The following is a 21,078-nucleotide window of genomic DNA, read 5'->3' as shown; positions in this document are numbered from 1 at the left end:
TCACTGTCCACTCTGCCTGTCAAAAATAAAAAATAAATAAATAAATAAATTTTTAAAAAATCATTTGTTTTCCTGTTTGAAAGAACAACATCGATAAATTAAAAAGACAATTCACAGAAAGGGAGAACATACTTGCAAATCATATATCTTATAAAGAACTTGTACTGACAATATATAAAGAACTCCTAAAACTCAACACTAAAAAGACAAGTCAATTAAAATTGGGCAAAGGATGTGAGTGAAAATTTCTCCATGGAGATATACAAATGACCGATAAGCACATGACAGATGCTCAACATCTTAGTCACTGGGTAATGAAAATCAGAACCACAATGAGACAGACACCAGTTCAGACCCACTAAGATGGCTATAATAAAACAGACAGACAAAGATAAGTATTGGTGGGGATGTGGAGGAATTAGAATCTTTGCAAATTGCTTCTGGGAATGTTAAATGATATAGCTATTTTGTTAAAGATTAGGAACTCAAAAAGTACAACATAGTGTTACCATGTAATTCAGCAATTTCAATGTCTGTCTAAGAGAACTGAAACTTATGTCCACACAAAACTTTGTATACAATTTTTTAAAGCAGCATGCATCACAATAATCAAGAAGTAGAAATAACCCAGATGTCAATCAACTGATATCTGGGCAAACGAAATGAGCTACAGCAACCCCGTGGAATAGTATTTGCAGCCATAGAAAGGAATGAAATCCTAATTCATGTTGTAACCTGAGTGAACTTTGAAAATACTATGCTAAATGAAAGAAGGAAGATGCAAAAGGCTATATATTATATCCTTATATTTATATGAAAAGCCCCCAATAGGCAAATCTGTAGAGACAGAAAATAAATTAATGGTGGGGGGAAGGGTGGAGAACAACTAAAGACTGATCACTAATGGACATGGAGAGTCTCCGTGAAGCTGTGAGAATTAGACACTGGTGATGCTTGCCCAAATTTGTGAAAATGATTTTGAAAACTATAAACTTTTATATTTTTTAAAAGTGAGCTTTAGGCCGGTGCCGCAGCTCACCAGGCTAATCCTCTGCCTGCAGTACCGGCACCCAGGGTTCTAGTCCCGGTTGGGACGCCGGTTCTGTCCCAGTTGCTCCTCTTCCAGTCCAGCTCTCTGCTGTAGCACGGGAAGGCAGTGGAGGATGGCCCAAGTGCTTGGGCCCTGCAGCCACATGGGAGACCAGGAGGAGGCACCTGGCTCCTGGCTTTGGATCGGTGCAGCACCAGCCATAGTGGCCATTTGGGGGTTGAACCAACGGAAGGAAGACTTTTCTCTCTGTCTCTCTCTCTCTCACTAACTCTGCGTGTCAAAAAAAAAAAAAAAAAAAAAAAAAAAAAAAAAAAAAAAAGGCCGGCGCCGCGGCTCAACAGGCTAATCCTCCGCCTTGCGGTGCCGGCATACCGGGTTCTAGTCCCGGTCGGGGCACCGATCCTGTCCCGGTTGCCCCTCTTCCAGGCCAGCTCTCTGCTGTGGCCAGGGAGTGCAGTGGAGGATGGCCCAAGTGCTTGGGCCCTGCACCCCATGGGAGACCAGGAGAAGCACCTGGCTCCTGCCATCGGATCGGCGCGGTGCGCCGGCCGCAGCGCGCCTACCGCGGCGGCCATTGGAGGGTGAACCAACGGCAAAGGAAGACCTTTCTCTCTGTCTCTCTCTCTCACTGTCCACTCTGCCTGTCAAAAAAAAAAAAAAAGTGAGCTTTATATGTATGAATTACAACTCACTAAAGCTATTATTTAAAAGTTATGTGTTGGGGTCTGGCATTATGGCATAATGGCTTAAACTGCTGCTTATGAAGGCAGTGTCCTAGATCAGAGCAACTGTTCAATTCCTGCTTCTCTGCTTCTGACCCAGCTTCCTGCTAATGTGCTTGGGGAGACAGCAAAGATGGGACAATTGCTTGGGCTCCTGCCACCCATGAAGAAGACCCAGAAGCAGTTCCTGGCTCCTGGCTCCTGGCTCCTGGCTTCAGCCTTGCCTAATTTTGACTATTGCAACCATTAGAGGAATGAACTTGCAGATGAAAGATCTCTTCTCTATGATGCTCTTTCAAATAAATAAATAAATCTTAAAGAGAGAAAGATCTTTCTTTTTCCGTTGGTTCACCCCCCAATGGCCGCTGTAGCTGCAGCTGGCCGGCGCACCGTGCTGATCCAAAGCCAGGAGCCAGGTGCTTCTCCTGGTCTCCCATGTGGGTGCAGGGCCCAAGCACTTGGGCCATCCTCCACTGCACTCCCGGGCCACAGCAGAGACCTGGACTGGAAGAGGGGCAACCGGGACAGAATCTGGTGCCCCAACCGGGACTAGAACCCGGTGTGCCGGCGCCGCAGGCAGAGGATTAGCCTATTGAGCCGTGGTGCCGGCCTAGTGAAACAATTTTTTAAAATTTTTTTATTTGTTTCCTTCAAGAACAGTGATGATTTGGGTTGGGGGAGCTTTTTCTTCCTTTAAGTACAATTTGTGATACAAATTGCAAGAGGAAATCTGTAGTCAGCAAGATAAGTCTTGCTTCTCATTCCTTTTCTCTTATTTGGTCAGTTCTTTTCTCCTTCCCTCCCTCTTCTCTTCTTTCCTCCTTTGCTTCCTTTGTTAAGATGACGAATTTTCTGTGTATTCAAAACGTGTACCTATTATACTCTGGAGCTTTGAGTCTACACTTGAATCCATAGATGTCTCTTTTTTTTAAAAGGCAGTAATTCTTCAGTAAAGAGCATATTCTAATATCAAATAGCACTTACCTATGGAGTCCGTGTGCCACTCTGTCACATAAGATTTCACTATACCTTCTGCATTTTCTGCTTCCACTTCAACAGTGAAATAATCTGTATTTGTCACGTTTGGAGGAAAGAAAGAACACGAAGGCTGATTTTCACTTGCAGAACTGTTGGTCCTGCAAGTCTCCTTTTTCTTTGCATATGTGCTTTGAAGGAAAAAGCAATCCAACATGAGTACACGGTTTGGAAACATAGCCACACTCAATATGTCAAGCAGTATTTGCTAGTTTCACTCTGGATTTCTCTTGAGAACTGTATAGTCCAGAATCTGATTGCCCTTTCCTCCAAATGTCAGTAAGTTACCTCCTCCATGACTCCCTCAGTTGTTATGGCCCTAGAGACCTGCTGGGAACTCTCCCCACCCCTGCCTGTAAGCCCATTAAAAGTTACATTGGCAATGGATTTCCTGCTGGCAAGAAAAAAACAATGAACAATCCCCAGAAAATTCCAGAGCCTAGCCTTGAAAATTTTTTCTCTAAAAAAGTAAAAGGTAATAAAATAAATGTTAAAATTTAAACATGATGGGGTCTGGCACTTTGGTACAGTGGGTTAAAGCCCTGTCCTGCAGCACCAATATCCCATATGCGTGCCAGTTTGAGTCCCGGCTGCTCCACTTCCAATCCAGCTCCCTGCTACTGTACCTGAGAAAGCAGCAGAGGATGGCCCTGCACCCATATGGGAGACCCAGAAGCAGCTCTTGGTTCCTGGCTTCTGATCAGCTCAGCTCTGGCTGTTGTGGCCAACTGAGGAGTGAACCAGTGGATGGAAGACCTCTCTCTCTCTCTCTCTCTCTCACTCTCTCTCTCCTTCTCTCTCTATAACTCTTTCAAATAAATAAGTCTTTTAAAAAACTTTTAAATAATAAAGAATACTAAAATAAAGGATAGTACACACATAAATAGGATTTCAAATGATGTTTTTGAATACATCTATATTTATTGATACAGGAAGATGTCCAGACCCTATTGTTGGTGAAGGAAGCAGGATGCCTATTGTTATGGTTTGGCCGTGGTTTGTCTCCCAGATGTTGGGGCTCGGTCCTCAGTTTGGTGGCAGACCCTTTAAGAGGTAAGGTCTAGTGGAAGATCCTTAGGTAGTGGGGTGTGTGCCCTCAGACGGGACTGTGGGACAACACTCACTCTGGCTTCCTGCTTGGTGATAATAATCTCCCATACTTGGCATATACACCCAACATTGACACCAGAGTCTAAACCTGTGGGGTTCCCCAATCTGGCACTTTCCAGCTTCCAAACCTATGAATTCCATAAATGCCTTTTATTTGTCAAGTTAGCCTATCTTGGGTATCTTATAGCAGTAATGAAAAGCACACTAATGTACACATCATATACAGAATGATCACAGTTATATATGTAACACTTATATACCTATTTGTAGCAACATCTGAAGAGACCTTCATCAACATTTTAAAATTATTACCTTTTTGGGTGGGACTTGGAGGGATATTTTGCATTCTTTATATTTTTCAGGTTGAATATTTTACTATTGATATATATTATTTTCAGAAAACTCATTAAAACAGATAGATGATAGGTAGATGAAGCTATTAAGCTGTAACTTAATGAAACAAGTGCACATATTAGCAGGAATCAGATTGGCAGGCACAGCTAGAGACCACGGGGCCCTGAGGATTATGGAGGAGATGGAACAGGCTGGGAACACTGTCTGCAAGGCGACAGTGATGGCAGGCATGGGGAGAGGGAGCACCGGAAACCATGGGATCTTGAGAGAAGTTCAAGGGCTATCACTGGTATTACACGGTTAGCAGTGTGTCATGGTTACAAACATGGGCTCTGGGAGAAGACGAGCTTTAAATTCTGACTCTGCCCCTATTAGCCAGGTGATTTGAGACTGTCCCTTAACTTCTCTGTGCCTTAGATCTCTCAGCTGCCTTGACTTTGCATGGCCCCTGAACCCATGTGGAAGACCTGGAAGAAGCTCCTGGCTTCTGCCTTTAGCTGGCCGAGCCCTGGCCATCACGACCATCTGTGGAGTGAACCAGCATATGGAAGACCTCTGTTTCTGTCTCTCTCTGCAACTCTTCCAATGAATGGATAAATATTTTAAAAATTTCAAAATAAATACCCTTTTTTTGAAGAAGGCATACTTGCAGTAGTGAGGAAAATTTGGGAATCCCTGTCCTGGTGGAACACTTTGTGACCTGGGTTACACAGCAAATCCATGACAGATTAAAGTAAGTTGCCTCTTAGTTCTGAGTTCATGGCCCTGCTTACTAAGTCTGAATCCAGGAAGAATGAACAGTTTTGATAACCCATCCTGGAAGGAAGAGGGGTGGAGTTGAACATAGTAAGCTGTTTCCTCCAGTGTGCTTACGGGCACTGCTCAGGCCCATCAGGCAGCTCTGGGAGGCAGGTACAGCGTGGCCACGTCTCCCATTCTTGGTAGTTGTGGAGCCTCTCAGTATGGCTGCAATTAGCCAAGGTCCACCCAGTGGCTACTCACAAGATGTAACTGAGGACCTGTTTTACCCTATGAGTGATCTGACTCCAGAATGAGTCCAGAGCCTTTGCCTTCTCCCTCTGTCTCCCCTGATAACACAAAAGCTCTCATACTTACTACATTCTCGTAACTGTGTAGTTGGTGTGTTTGATTTCTCTCTCTGGACTCCATGTGCAAGTTAAATTTTTCATATAGTAGTAGACACAAGAAATGTTCTCAGGTTTAGCTGGCAGAGCTAAAAAAATCACAAAACAATGTCACATTAAACATTTTAATGAATATAGGCTCATCAAAAGCCATATTTATTGGTTAGTTGCTGGGTGTGTTTTCCTAATTCATAGAAAGATGCCTACTCCATTTCTTTAATCATTCCCTTTGAAGAGCCAGATTTCCACTTTTTTCAAAAACACTTTTTACATTCTTACTCAAAAGCAATATTTGAATGGCAAAAATAATTGGACTACCAGAGAAATGTTAAATATTAGTGAACTCCTAAGTAAAGCATCAAATGATAGAATCATTCTAAACAATAGGGTAATAAATGATTTGAGTGTGAAAGAAAAGTAGAAAATCCTGAACTATCCTATACTTTAATCTTATGCATCAATAATTTTCTTTTCCCAGAAGATCATATGAAACACTTTCAGTTGTATTTTCACATCTTAAAAATATTGCTGCCAGTAGTTCCCCATTCTGAGAGTCTGAACAGAAGGTGGCTCCCCAGATTCATGCAGATGTTTATTTTAAGAAGTGTTCCTTAGGCTTCACCAAAAGACCAAGGGGTTCTTACACACACACACATACATACACACATTCACACACACATACACACACACAAAGTTAAGAAATAATATCAGTTTTAGACTAAGGGCATTATTCAGTTCTGAGGTTCAAACTAACTTCTTTTTCTGAGTCTTGGTGAGACGACAGTCTTAAGACACAGGTATTTGTGAGACAGGAAGGCAATTTAAGTTATCCTTCCATATTTCCCAGAAGTCCTTACCAGAGCAGCAGCAAGAACGAACTCCTCACTTCTAACAAGTATAATATGGATGGATGGGGCAGGATTAGGGAATGAACGGAAAGTTGAGCAAAGAACCCAGATGTCAGTGTTCTTGCCAGAGGGGGACAAACATGCCAACAGGGGTGACAAAGCCGCCATGCCGTAGTCTGTCTCAGCTGGTGAACTTGGGGGTGGCGAGCCTGTCGTCAGAAACCTCATGTTCCACTCAGCGCCAGCTCCAGCATGGCAGGGAGTCCTAACTGGCAGGAGGTCGCCCTGAGGTTGCTCTTCAGTGAGCCCCATTACAGGTGAGTGTAGCATGTAGGTATCCTGAAATTTCTGTGTGCCTCAAGGTGTGGGGTAGGGACTACACTGTGAGACTGGACTTGGCCAGGAGGGAGAAGATCCCATACACAGAGGGCTACAGAACTTCAGGAGTAGGGGCCAGTATGCTGCCCCAAAGCCCAGTGAAGCCAGTTTGTCCCCCAGCAGTCAGTAGCTGAGGGATCGGAGCACACCACAATGTCCAGGGAAGACCACAGGGCAACACGTGACTTTTTCCCAGGGATCCAAGAGCCCTGCTCAAGTCCTTGACGTCACATAAACCCAGGCACCATCTTAAGGAGGCGCAGAGGGGGAGCCAGGGACTCTGGAATAGTGAGCTTATACCCTACAGAGGCTATAAAACAGAAGAAAGTAAGACAATGTTAACAAGACAATGCTACTCACTGCCTGCCCTGCTTTACCACGTCTGCCTTTCCAGTGGAGAGGAGACTTCTCACATCAATCAGGCTGATCATAGAAAATAAGGATACTGTGTTTCTCTGAACATCTGGATAATGATGTCCATATTTCAACGCTGCCGATGGTATGACCTCGTAACAGGAAGGGCATTTTTTATTTTAAAGACTCCAAACCTGTGTCTTTGTTTTCATATACTTGGTCTATGAGATGAGCACTGTCCACCTGGGTAGAGGAGCCCCTGAGGGAGATAATAAGGAAGAGAGGGAGAGGTAGAAGCCTCCAGGCTATATCCACTTTTCGAGTTATTTCCAAAGAGCTGCCTTCCTTCAACTCCTGAACTTAAGCCCTGCTATTCTTGTGTCATAAGTCAGCATTTTAGTTAAAGACTTTCTATGTTGGCTATCTGAGTGCTAAAAATCATGACAAAGTGGGTGATCTCCAAGTCCAGATGCTTAAGAAGGCCAAAGTCTAGCAGACTTGAACCAAATAATACCACATATCGCACAGAGATTAGAGGCTACAGCATGCACACATTCTTCAAAGGGCCCACACAGTTGGAAATTCTCCCTGGGGATTCTTTGGGTCAACAAGTAGAATGTTAACAGACTTAATACTTCACACTGCCAGGGGCAGCATGAAAAACCCCACAGGAAGGTGAACTAAGGGTCAGCCAACAATATCCCAAGAATGACTTCCACACCAATCAGCTCATAGATAATGGTAGTGTGTATGTGTAAGTGTGCTGTGTATGGTGTCTGTAGTGTATAGTGTATCTGTGGTGTGTGCAAGAAGGTAGGGGATTGGGGAAAATGGTGTGTAGGGTGTGTGTTGGGATAGGTCAGTATGTGTATTCGCATGGTATTCATATATGCCAATACTTGTATAACTATGGTATTCTAGCAGCATGATATTGGCAAATGTGTGTGTGTATACACATAAATCTGACTTTAGTTCTTTGATTATATTCTTACAAATAATCATACAGTAGTAACCCATCCCCCAATCTTCACTAATACTCATTGCACTAAGTCTTAGCAAGATTTCAAAGTTAGTTCTTAGCTACAGAACAAAGAAACAAGAGTCATTTCCCTGTCTCTCCAGAATAGCCTTGGTCTTATACAATCATTCTAGTCTTTTACAGTCTTATTTTATTTCCTTCAGCATGTTCACTCTACCTTGCATTGGCTGACTTCAAAGCCAGTCACCAAAATATCAACACAGGAATAGATCTTCATGGATCCAAGTACACTCTAGTCAAATTTAAGTGAATCTCACTATTCTTTCTTATATGCCTCTGCTTAGCTCAAAAGGTTTGGTTAATCCAAGGCAGTAGAAGAACACTTCACTGAAAAATATAAAACACTGATGAGCAGCAGCTAAGATGCTGCTTGGGACCCTCACACCCCCCTGTTAGAGTACCTGGGTCCAAGACCTGGCTCCACTTCTGACTCCACCTTCGTGCAAAGGCGTACCATGGTAGACAGCAGATGATGGCTCAAATGGTTGGGTTCCTATCACCCATGTGGGAGACCCAGATGGAGTTCCCACCTCTTGGGTGTTTGGGGAGTAAACCAGTGAAGTCTATCTCTCTACCCTCCCCCATTTTTCTCTCCTTCCCTTCCTCTTTCCTTCCCTCCTCCGTCTCTATTTGTTTCCCTCTACCTTCCAAATAAAATGAAAATAAATGTAAATTCAAAACACATTGATGGGAAAAATTGAAGACACAAATAAATTGAAAGATATTCTGTGTTCATGGATTTGTAGAACTAATATTGTTAAAATGTCAATACTACCCAAAGCAATCCACAGATTCAATAGAATTCCTATCAAAATATCATTAGCATTCTTATAGAAATAGAAAAAACAATCCTAAAATTCATATGGAATCATAAACAACCCCAAATACTCTTAGAGACCGTGAGGAAGAAAAACAAAGCTGGTGGCCTCACACTTTCTGATTTCAAACATACTACAAAACTGCAGTAATCAAAACAGTATGTTACTGGCATAAAGACAGATGTATCTGAACAATGGAATAGAATATAGCCCACAAATATAGCCAAAAAATCTTCACTGATGGAGCCAAGACAATGCACTAGAGACAGGTTAGTCAACAACTGGTACTAAGAAACTGGATACCCACCTGCAAAAGAAAGAAATGTGACCCTTGTATTATATCACACAATCAACTGAAAATGGATGAAAGACTCAAAAGTAAAACTGAAACTACTAGAAGAAAACATAGGAGAATGTTTCATGATGTTGGTCTAGGCAATGATTTTTTTTTTAGATATGGCCTAAAAAGCAGAGGCAAAAAACCCAAAAATATACAAATGTGATTACATCAAGATAAAAAGCTTTTGCACAACAAATGAAACAATCAATATGGTAGAGAGAAACACAAAAAATGGGAGAAAATATTTGTAAATGGCAAATCTGATAAGAGGCTAATATCTAATATTGAATGTTTATAAGTAACTCAAACATCTCAATAGCAAGAAAGCAAATAACTAAAATGGGCAAAATATCAGAATAAACATTCCTCAAAAGAAGACTTACAAGTGGCCAATGAATATATGAAAAAATGCTCAACATCACTAACAATCAGGGAAGTGCAAATCAGAAGTGCATTTGCTTTCTTAAGATTATGGGCCAGTTTATTATTATTTTTAAGTTTTGCTTAACGGCCAGTGCTGTGGCGCAGTGGGCTAAAGCCCTGGCCTGAGATGCTGGTATCCCATATGGGCACCAGTTCTAGTCCCAGCTGCTCCTCTTCCAATCCAGCTCTCTGCTATGGCCTGGGATAGCAGTAGAAGATAGCCCAAGTCCTTGGGCCCCTGCACTCATGTGGGAGACCTGGAGGAGGTTCCTGGCTCCTGGCTTCAGATTGACACAGCTCCAGCCACTGCAGCCATCTGGGGAGTGAACCAGCAGATGGAAGATCTCTCTCTCTGTCTCTACCTCTCTCTGTAACTCTCTTTCAAATAAATATAACAAATCTTTTTTAAAAAAATAAAGGTTTGATTATTTACATGAAAAATAGATAGAGATATTTCATCTGCTGATTCACTTCCCAAATGGCCACAATGGCCAGGGCTAGGTCAAGCCAAAACAAGGAGCCTGGAACTCTATCCAGGTCTCCCATGTGAGTGTCAGGGGCCAAAGTACTTGGGCCATCTTCCACTGCTTTCCCAGGTGTATTAACAAGCAGCTGGATCAGAAGTGGAGAAGCTGCATCTTGAACTGGCACCCATATGCGATGCCAGCATCACAGGGGTTGGTTTTACTGGCTACTCCACAATGCCACCCCCAACAAAGATAGATAGACAGGTAGGTAGGTAAGTAGGTAGGTAGATAGACAGACAGACAGATAGATAAATTTATTTATTTTTTAAGGAGCATAAATTTTCATAAGTATAACTTTAGGAATATAGTTATTCTTCCCACCAAACCCCACTCCCACCCACATTCCCACCCCTGCTCCTCCTCCCTCTCCCCTTCCCAGTCCTATTCTCCACTAAGATCCATTTGCAATGAATTTTATACACAGAAGACCAACTCTATACTAAGCAAAGATTTCAACAATTTACACACACAAGCACACACAAAAAAAGCTGTTTGAGAACTAGTTTTACAGTTAACTCTCATAATACAACTTGTTGAGGACAGAGGTTCTGTATGGGGAGTTAGTGCACAGTGATTCTTGTTGTTAATTTAACCATTTACACTCTTATGTATGATGTCAGTGACCACCTGAGGCTCTTGACATGAGCTGCCTAGGCTATGGAAGCCTTTTGAATCCATAAACTCTGTCAGTATGTAGACAAGGCCATAAGCAAATCAGAAGTTCTCTCCTCCCTTTAGAGAAAAGTGCATCCTTGAGGCCGGCGCTGTGGCGCAGTGGGTTAAAGCCCTGACCTGAAGCGCCAGCATCCCATATGGGTGCCAGTTCTAGTCCCGGCTGCTCTTCTTCTGATCCAGCTCTCTGTTGTGGCCTGGGAAAGCAGTAGAAGATGGCCCAAGTCCTTAGGCCCCTATATCCACGTGGAAGACCCAGAAGAAGCTCCTGGCTCCTGGCTTCGGATCGGCACAGCTTTGACCATTGCAGCCATCTAGGGAGTGAACCAGTGGGTGGAAGACCTCTCTCTGTCTCTACCTCTCTCTGTAACTCTGTCTTTCAAATAAATAAAATAAATCTTTAAACAATAACAACAACAACAAAGTACATCCTTCTTTGATGAGCCAGCTTATTATTACAGCACAAACAACTTCTCCTGACTAATACAAAGAATAGATACCCTGCTCTGAAAATTCAGAATGCTAAGACTTGAGGGACGAATTCATTATAGCTACTGTTTCTCCTATGTCCTAGTCTACTTCTGCATATGACTTTTAAGTTAATTTTATCACATACTAGAGGGTTGGGGAGAACTATTTTAAAAACGGACCAAAGCAATGAACGACATTAGGTTTCACCTCTACTTCATCATTTTGCTTTACTGTTTCATTTCAGCTTTCTGGAGCAATTCCACACATCTGTGTCGACTGTATGCACTGGACCTGCCAGAGCCTACTGGGAAAGACCTCTGCATCTGCTGTCCTGTCTTTCCCCGTGGTGGCAGCCAGTGTGCCTATGTTAAGTTTGATTAAATTCCCCACCAGAAGACTGTCCCAGCCATGTGTAAAGTTGTGACAGAGCAATGAAGAGCACCATTTTTCAGCCCAAATCCAGGAATAGTGGCCAATACTCAACACTGTCAGGGTCATTAAAAATAAGGAAAGATGGAGAAACTGTCACAGACTTAAAGACACTAGGGAGACATGACAATTATGTCACCCTGAATTGGATGCTGGGATAAAAAGAAGTCATTACCAGAAAACCTAAGAAAATACACATATATTCTTGAATATAATCAATAGTAATGTGTCAATATCAATCCTTTAATCTTGGGAAAGGTACTAGGGTAGGGTAAGATGTCACCAATGGAGGAAAGAGGATATGGGGCATAGAGAAACTCAGCATCACTTTCACACTTTTTCTGTTAATTGAAAATTATTCAAAAATGAGATTTCTATTTTTTAAAAAGAGGAAAACTTGAGGCTAAAGTTGTCACTTGCTCCTATGTACTTTTTCCCACACTCTCAAAACCAGAAAAGAAAATGAAAAACCCATTACAATATTCCCTATTTCTAGAATTATTAGGGAAAACAATTTAAGAAAGATTAGAAGAGGGTTCTTGCTTATCTGAGAATTTCCCATATATAGGAGGAGCAATTCATTCTTCCCTTTCTGGGCTCATTACATTTATTGTTTGCTTTATTGTCTTCTGTTCAGGGTATGTCTGTCTCTGAAAATCCATCATCAAACACCAAATAAAATCGGTGGCCGCTGCCTTAGCAGTTTTGTGCTTAAAAGGGGGGAGATGTGGGCCAGTGCCGTGGCTCAATAGGCTAATCCTCTGCCTGTGGCGTCGGCACACTGGGTTCTAGTCCTGGTTGGGGCGCCAGATTCTGTCCCGGTTGCCCCTCTTCCAGGCCAGCTCTCTGCTGTGGCCTGGGAGTGCAGTGGAGGATGGCCCAAGTCCTTGGGCCCTGCACCTGCATGGGAGACCAGGGGAAGCACCTGCCTCCTGGCTTTGGATTAGCGTGGTGCGCCGTCCGCAGCGGCCATTGGAGGGTGAACCAACGGCAAAGGAAGACCTTTCTCTCTGTCTCTCTCTCTCACTGTCCACTCTGCCAAAATAAATAAATAAATAAATAAATAAATAAAGGGGGAGATGTGGAGACCGGGCTAGGACAAATCTGAGCTGTACGTGAGAAGCCTGAAGGACACTTCAGGGAACAGGGGCAGAAGTCACCGTGCATATCATGGGCTAGTCTGAGAATGTTCCTTGGCCAGATACCACAGCCTTCCTCTCTCATGCAGCTGCAGGCTAGATCTGTCCTTGAAGGCAAATATTTCTGGCCACCTTCTTAATATGGATTGTTCCTTCAGATTATATGGAACATGAATATTATCTCCTTTGATAAAGAACATATTTCCTTGAACTAATCTTGTACTAACCCCCAGGTGAAGAAGCATGCTGCGATTGTGCTAGTATAAAAGCCCTTGTAAGACTAACAATATCTGACCATTGCTCTGACAGCAGTCCCTGCCCACCCTTTGACTCACGGTTCCTAACAGCACAGTCACCAATGGGGGGAAAGAGGACACGGGGCAAAGAGAAACTCCTGGCACCACTTTTACTCTTTTTCTGTTAATCTAAAATTATTCAGAAATGAGATTTCTATTTTTTAAAAAGTAGACAACTTGAGGCTAAAGTTGTCACTTGTTCCCATCTACTCTTCCCCACACTCTCAAGACCAGAAAAGAAATGAAAAACCCATTACAATACTCCCTATTTCTAGAATCATTAGAGAAAACATTTTAAGAAAGATTAGAAGAGGGTTCTTGCTTATCTGAGAATTTCCCATACATAGGAGGAGCATTTTCCAAAGTTCCAAAATCCCCGTCTCCTTTCTATGCTCGTACCACTCTGGAGCTGTTCAGAAGCTAGTGTTTTAAAACCTATTTGGAAATAGAGGAAAAGCATAGCTGAGCGGGGCCAAGGGAGGGATATTTTAGATGGGCAATGCAGTGGAAACTAGAGCCACTTTTGTAGGACGTGGTGTAGGATGAGGCAAGAAGACCAGAGATAGGTAATAGAAAAAGATGAGCTGTGGAACAGGTGTTCCCCCCAGGAGCCGAGATACACATAAGCAGAACTGTAGAGTAGATAGCTTGGGAACAACCGTTGGTTTTAGGCCAACTGAGAGAGACTCCATGATGGGTATAGCCACAGGCCCCCCTGCAGTGATGGCCATCAAGCCCATGAGAGTCCTGAGTGCCACAGGTGTGCCCCAGGGGTTGCCAGGCAGGCCATCCCGGGACACAGGTCTTAAAGACTTTCTCATTATCCCTGGGTCATGACTGCCCTCTTGATGACCTATGGGCTGAGTTGTGCCCACCCCACCCCCCATCACTCATATGTTAAAGCTTTAACCCCCAGTAGCTCAGAACAGGCCCCTGAAACAGGTGAGGAAGTTACAAGGCAACTGTTAGCTGTGTAGACCTTGCCTTTGTTTCTGTTAGACTGCTTTTCAGTTTGGTATTGAGCATCTTAAGTACTGTAGAAAGATGCCACTTCTTCCTTTAAGGCTGTTTTGTAATATATATAAGGACTGGAATTGTGTTTTTGAAGACAAGCATTCAAGTATGCCAGTATACTATCTATGTTTCCACCATTAACTGTTGCTTAGTAGTTGAAACTTAAGACTATTTAATGTCATTTAGCAAAGTGACCAAAGTGTGGGAAAAAAAAAAAAAGAAGGGGCCATTAGAGTGGGTCCTAATCCAACCTGAGTCCTTACCAGAAGGAAAGAGAGCAGGGGTGAGTGGGTACAGAGGGATGGCCATGTGAAGACAGTGCGAGAGGACTAGACCCCCAGGCTCCAAAACTGTGAGACAATGACTTTCCGCTGTTTAAGCCTTTCCGTCTGTGGACTTTTGTTGTGATGACCCAAGCAAACTAACATACGCCGTGACGCCTTCTCTACCTTCCCAGTGCCCAACCCCCACTACTTATTCTGGTTTTGCATTTTGTTTACTATAAAATATGACTAAATTAAGGAATCTTGGGCCTGCAAGGTATTGCAGAGATGGCAGGCTCATAGTCTCGAGTCGGAACACTACAGAAATACTGTGTTTCATCGTATCTTCTTAAATCCTTGGAATTTACGGGAAACTGTGAAACTATATATTTTTGCATTTACATGTGCTTGTCACATAAGACCACAGAAATTAACAAAAACGATGAAGAAAAGCCCTTGGTGATCATAGAGCCTTTTGAAAAATATGATAGGTCATCTTACCAAATTTACATATGCAAGAGTATGCATGAACGCCCATGAATACACACACACACACACTCCGGGTGTTCACAAACCGCCTACCACTCCCATCTGTGAATGCCCACTGCCCAGGTGTCCCTTCACATGGCAGTGTCCTGCTGGAGGCAGTAAGAACACAGGATTCGTCCAAGAGCCCAGGCTGCCCTACCTGCCAGGCTGCATCTGCAGAGTAAAGGGAGCATCCACAGTGCCCAGGTCCACATCATCCCCGGGTTGACTCGGGAAGCTTGGAGAGACCTGCAAGTGTCACAGGCCAGGAGTCAGTTTTCCGGTGCTTTTCCACAACCCTACTCCAGTGCCAAACAGATTCTGGGGATTTGGTGGGAGAACGGGTAAGGAAGGGTCCTATTTTACTGAACTGTATTTTGTTGGTTACTATCATACAGGTCCCTTCATGACTACTCCATCAACCCCAGTCAGCATTTTAAAGATGTGCTATTTCAGTACATTTTCCTCTTGTCCATAATCCAGTCTCTGTTTAACATAAAAAGGGTACCGACTGTCAAGAATATCGTCCAGAAAGAAAGTACCATGAGTGTGTAGGATCTGAGGCCATCCCCTGACCACTGTCTCTGCCCCTGAGCAGGCCAGCCAAATGGAACAACTCGCAATTTCACAACCACACTAGTTCACTTCCCCGTGTTCTGTACAGGCCAATAATGCTCTTCTCCTCCTTTTCTGGAAAGTGAATCATTTTCTAGACTCATGCAAGACTAAGTTCCTCTGAATTCCCACATGGACTTGAGCGGTCAGTCTCCCTGGTGCCCCAGCTCCACTGCCTGTCGTCTGTGCCACAGTGTCGCCTGTCACATCCATCACACAGGATAGTGCCTGGAAGTCCACCTGTCGGCTTCCCACCCTGCAGGGAGCATCCAGAGATGGAGCTCCTCTCCTTCTTCCTTGAAGACTTAGCATTAAGGGCAGTGCTTAAGGAATGTGATTGTTAATCAGAGCAGAAAGACTGCTGACCCCTCATCTCATCCCAGGCGACACAGAGAGTGGGAGAGTTTAGGAGTAAAAGCAATAACTCATTTCAGGAAGAAATAAATGATGCTACATTTTCATTTGACAGAAAGCAGGGGGAAATAGAGAACACTTGACAAAATAAATCATCTTGGAAAAATTCACATGCAGCATTTCTGGATAAAATTTTCTCATAGACAAATCAACTGGAATGCCTAACTCATTGAAAAGGGCCTAAGGTAGAAAAAGCACACAGAGGATCTGGGACTGTACAATGCAAAGGCCACCAGGAAACAATGACAGCCCAGCTACCCCACAGCAAGCTTCGTGCCTCCCGGTACTCAGTAGCAGTAGGCTTTTCATCAAGAAATAGCTGCTTTGACTTAAATGAGTATAAAACATAAAAGGAAAAACATTTTTTGAAAAAGACTGTGTATCTTTAAAAATCAATCGTAATACTAATAGCAATCTTCTTTGTACAATTATTCAAGAAGTTGTCTTAATTTTCTCCATCTCTTAGGCAGAAGAGGTGCCTCTGGCCTTATTAGTTTACCTTATTTGTGAGTCCCAAGAGCACATTGGAAAGAAAGGAAGTCCAACTGTGAAGATTCCATAAAACCAGGATGCTGGGGCAGGCATTTGGTGTGGTTAAAAATACTGTACTGGAGCACCTGGATTGGAGTCCTGGCTCTGCTTCCAGTTCCAGCTTCCTGCTAATGAGCACCCCAGGGGGCTCAATATTTGTGTTCCTGTCACCATGTGGGAGACCTTAATTGAGGTCCAGGCTTCTGGCATCAGCTGTTGAGGGCACTTGGGTAGTGAACTGGCAGATGTGGGATTGCTCTTTCTCTCTCAAATGAAAGAATATAAATACATAATTTTTAAAAGATTATTTATTTGAAAGTCAGAGTTACAGATATATATATGTATATATATGTATATATATATATATATATATATATAGAGAGAGAGAGAGAGAGAGAGAGAGAGAGAGAGAGAGAGTTCATTCTTCTATTCTCTGGTTCACTCCCCAATTGGCTGCAATGGCCAGAGCTGCGCTGATCTGAAGCCAGGAGCCAGGAGTTTCTTCCAGGTCTCCCACACAGGTGCAGGGGCCCAAGCACTTGGGCCATCTTCTACTGCTTTCCCAGACCATAGCAGAGAGCTGGATCAGAAGTGGAGTAGCCGGGACTTGAACCAGAGCCCATATGGGATTCCGGCCGTGCAGGTGGTAGCTTTACCCACTACATCACAGTGCCAGCCCAAAAAATACATAATTTAAAAAAGATGTTGGTGGTCCCAATAATTGAATAGATGAACAATTAGGTATACTAAGGGTAAAGTTATGACAAGTAGTTTTGCATTTTAAATCTTATGTTAAATGTTGAATAAAATATTACTACATACAAGAATTTTAAGTTAATAGTTAATTATTTCTTGATTTCTTTATGACAAGAATATTGGTATACCTATTTTTGGTGAAATTTTAAGGAGAAATTAAATAATGTCAATAGTACTCAATCCTATCCAGAGTCAAAGCTGGGAACCCTGCAGCAGCTGAAGTGTGCTTTCTAGAAAGAGGCTGAGTCTGGCCCTGGCCTACAAATTACCTGGTGACTGCAAGCAGCCCCTCAGTCATTCAGCACTGTGCCAGCCCCGGGCATGGGCACAGGGGGCACATGGGCAACAAAAGGAGCCGTTTCTGACTTCAAAGAGCTCATTCTAGTTGGGTGGCTTTTAACACGGGGAAATGGCAAAGGACAGGGAGGATGACAGCAGTGTTTTCACAAACTACAAATGCCAGAAGGAGCTACAGTCTCTGATGACTCCCATGTCATATTCTTCCAGTGGGTTTGAGCAGGAAAGGGGTTGAGAATCACTGGTCTTCTTGCAGAGACGCAAGCATGGCCAATGGGACAAGTGTTGTGGTACAGTGACTAAGCCACTGTCTATGACACCTGTGTCCCTCATCAGAAAGCCAGTTAGGGTCCCAGCAGAGAAGGATGGCCCCAAGTGCTTAAGCCCCTGCCACCTACATGGGAGAACCAGATGGAGTCCCAGGCCTATGGCTTTGGCCTGGCCCAGTCCGGACTGTTATGGCCACATGGGGAAGGATCTCTCTAGTGTGTGCACACTCTCCCTCCCTCCCTCCCTCCCCCTCTCTCCCTCCCTCCCTCTCTCCCCCTCTCTCCCTCCCTCCCTCTCTCCCCTTCTCTCTCCCTCCCTCCCTCTCTCCCCTTCTCCCTCCCTCCCTCTCTCCCCTTCTCTCTCCCTCCCTCCCTCTCTCCCTCTCTCCCTCTCTCCCTCCTTCCCTCCCTCCCTCTCTCCCCTTCTCTCTCCCTCCCCTTCTCCCTCCCTCCCTCTCTCCCTCTCTCCCTCCCCTTCTCCCTCCCTCCCTCTCTCCCTCTCTCCTCTCCCTCTGTCCCTCTCTCCCTCTCTCTGTGTATGCGTGTGTAACTCTTCCCTTCAAGTAAACAATCTTTTTAAAAAATGATGTCCAGTATCACATGGTAAGTGCCATAACGATACCAGTGCAGTGAGCGTGCAGGGCCTTGAAGGAGAGAAACGAGCTAATAATGACGGAGGGGAGCCAACAAGTGTCGCCCCTGTGATGACCCCCCGACCCTCCAGCAGTGTGCCCATCCTCCAGGGGCTTTTCCCCTTTCCCTCTCCCCTCCGGGGAACCACCTCAAAAACAACTGCTTGCTGGAAAAGAATGCAAACCAGTGGAAGGTGCCTCCCAGAAGCTGACAAGTGAGTTCAGCTGAATTCTGCCTGAAAAAAAACCTGTGCACAGAGGTGACCCTAGTAATCTGTGCTTGGGTAAATGGGCCATGGAAGGGCTGAGTTCATGGGAAACACCCAGCCAAAGAAACCTGCGCATGATCTCAGAGCGTTGGATCTGGAAAATAATTCTCATTTAGTTCTAAGAAGCTACTCAACTAATTATGTCCTAAATGGAAGACTTTGGGACAGTACAGAGAGGTCAGCTTAGAATGCAGAATACAGATGGTTAAAAAGACGAGACGCCAGCAGTTGTTACCCAGTACCATCGATGGGAGGAAATGACGCATTTCTTGTCAGCGGAGCGGAACACTCCACCAGGGCAGCCGCGATGCCTCACCGCAGGCTTGGTGAAAGACACCTCAAAACCCAAACCGTCCCTCCCTGCGGCTCTGACTGCAGCATTCCTCGATGACTAGCCCGGCAGGAAGGGCCCGGAGCCTTCCAGCTGTGCGAAAGGCTGGTTCTCACGCGTTTCATGGTATGGGCATCTTGAAGGCTTAAACGAGCTGGATCAGCCTCTTCAAATCTGGGCCGCAGGAAATCCCCCCAAAATTCTGCAGAGCTCTTGATGTCGGTGGGGGGTAGATCATAAATCATTCCCTGCACCCCTGGGTCAGAGCAGCCTTGACTGTTGAAATACAGCAGCTGTGAGTAACTGAATTTCAAGAGCGGTCATGTTCTAGAAATACGACGCAGTCTCACATTGGTGGGACTGAAATTGAATACAGTGTTTAGTGCGTCCCCAGGATTCTCAAACAATACTGAGAGAATGCCACACTGGACTAAAGGATTCTGAAAACGGGGGTAGATACTGTGGCACAGCAGTTAAGATACCACTTGGGGCACCTGCATTTCATTTCTAAGTCCAACTTCCTGCTAATACACACCCTGGGAGATAGCAAATGATGGCTCAAGTGGATGGATCCTCGCCACTCACATGGAAGACCCAGAATGAGTTCCTGGCTCCTGGCTCTGGTCTGGCCCAGCCCTGGCTGTTGCAGGCATTTGGGGAATCAATCAGCAGATGGGAACTCTCTCTCTCTCTTCCCCTTTCAAATAAAGATATTTTTAAAGACTCTCAAAGGGGCTGGTGTTGCGGCACAGTGAGATAAGCCACCACTTGCAACACTGGCATCTCATATTAGAGTGTTGGTTGGAGTCCCAGGGTTCCACTTCTGATCCAGCTTCCTGGTAATGCATCTGAGAAGGTAGCAGAAGTTGGCCCAAGAATCTGGGACCCTGCCACCTTATGGGAGACCAGGATGTAATTCCTGACTCTTAGTTTCAGCCTGGCCCAGACCTGGGCAGTTGTGACCAGCTAGAGAGCGAACCAGCAGAAGATCTGTGTGTGGGTATGTATCACTCTGCCTTTCAAATAAATTTTTAAAAGACTCATATCATACAATGATGCTACATAAGTAACTAGTGGTGCCCTGCCTTTAAAGAGGAGTAGAAGGCCAGAAAACAACTCCCAGCAGTCATCACCAGCTACCCAGTGGAGGCCAGAAACCAAACAAGGGAGAGGAAGCGAAACAGGGAACTCGGGCCTCTGCCAGCAGGTGGTAGGAACTGTAGCACGTCAGGGGATTCCTGGCTCTCCCTTCCTAGCTCAAATGACCACAAGGGCAATTGAGAGTGGCTGCTCTTCCTCCTAGCAGTGCTGGTACACTGACAATCCACTGGCTGCTCTTTAGCAAGTCAGCTTCCACTCCAGGCTGCACCCGGGATGCTAAGCATTATCCAGTATCACTTGCACAAAAATGTGCCCTCGTGATTTTCCCAGGGTTGGCCCTGCTTTCATTCATTTATGCATCCATTCATGCCTCCATTAAGAATAGTTACTGATACCCAGCCGGTGCCAGGCACTGTACAGTAAGACTGTAACCCCAATCCTACTGTTCTGTGAGGAATCCTGAGAGACTGAGGGAGGCTGCTGCTTGCTTTGCTGCTCCCAGTGTTAAGAGTCTACAGATGTGGCTGGTGTTGTGGCACAGAAGCCGCCACCCACAATGCCGGCATCCCATATCTGAGCACTGATTTGAGTGCCTGCTGCTCCTCTTCTGATCCAGCTCCCTGCTAATGTGCCTGGGAAGGCAGCAGGTGATGGCCCAAGAGCTTGGGCCCCTGCACCCATATGGGAGACCTGGATGGCACTCTGAGCTCCGGGTTTCAGCCTAAACCAACCTGACTTTGCAGCTATTTAAGGAATGAGCCAGATGGAAGATCTTTCTCTGTCCTCCCCTGCCCTGTCACTCTTCCTGTACGATCTTTTTTAAAAAGGAGTCTACAGGTGCTTGAACTTAAGGCCCAAGTGCCAAACCTAGAATTCACTCCCTATTCTCTGCCCATTCTTTGAAAAC

The 21,078-nt window shown here is 44.6% G+C and overlaps 1 protein-coding gene across 1 annotated transcript in view; it reads right to left on the bottom strand.

The window, feature by feature from the left end:
* IL31RA (interleukin 31 receptor A) overlaps positions 1–15,198 on the bottom strand; it is a 49,998-nt gene extending 34,800 nt beyond the window's left edge. Inside the window, exons 1-3 of the mRNA XM_062211877.1 lie at positions 15,117–15,198; positions 5,389–5,506; positions 2,758–2,939 (exon numbers count right to left, since the gene is read on the bottom strand). Coding sequence (XP_062067861.1) covers positions 2,758–2,939; positions 5,389–5,506; positions 15,117–15,174 — 358 coding nt within the window. The 5' untranslated portion in view covers positions 15,175–15,198. The remainder of the gene's footprint in view (positions 1–2,757; positions 2,940–5,388; positions 5,507–15,116) is intronic.
* Between the last annotated feature and the right edge of the window lie 5,880 nt (positions 15,199–21,078).

This window comes from Lepus europaeus, chromosome 15 (genome assembly GCF_033115175.1).
Source record: "Lepus europaeus isolate LE1 chromosome 15, mLepTim1.pri, whole genome shotgun sequence".
Taxonomy (NCBI): Eukaryota; Metazoa; Chordata; class Mammalia; order Lagomorpha; family Leporidae; genus Lepus; species Lepus europaeus.
The sequence above is the reverse complement of the archived record's forward strand: the minus strand, read 5'-3'. Positions and strand labels throughout refer to the sequence as shown.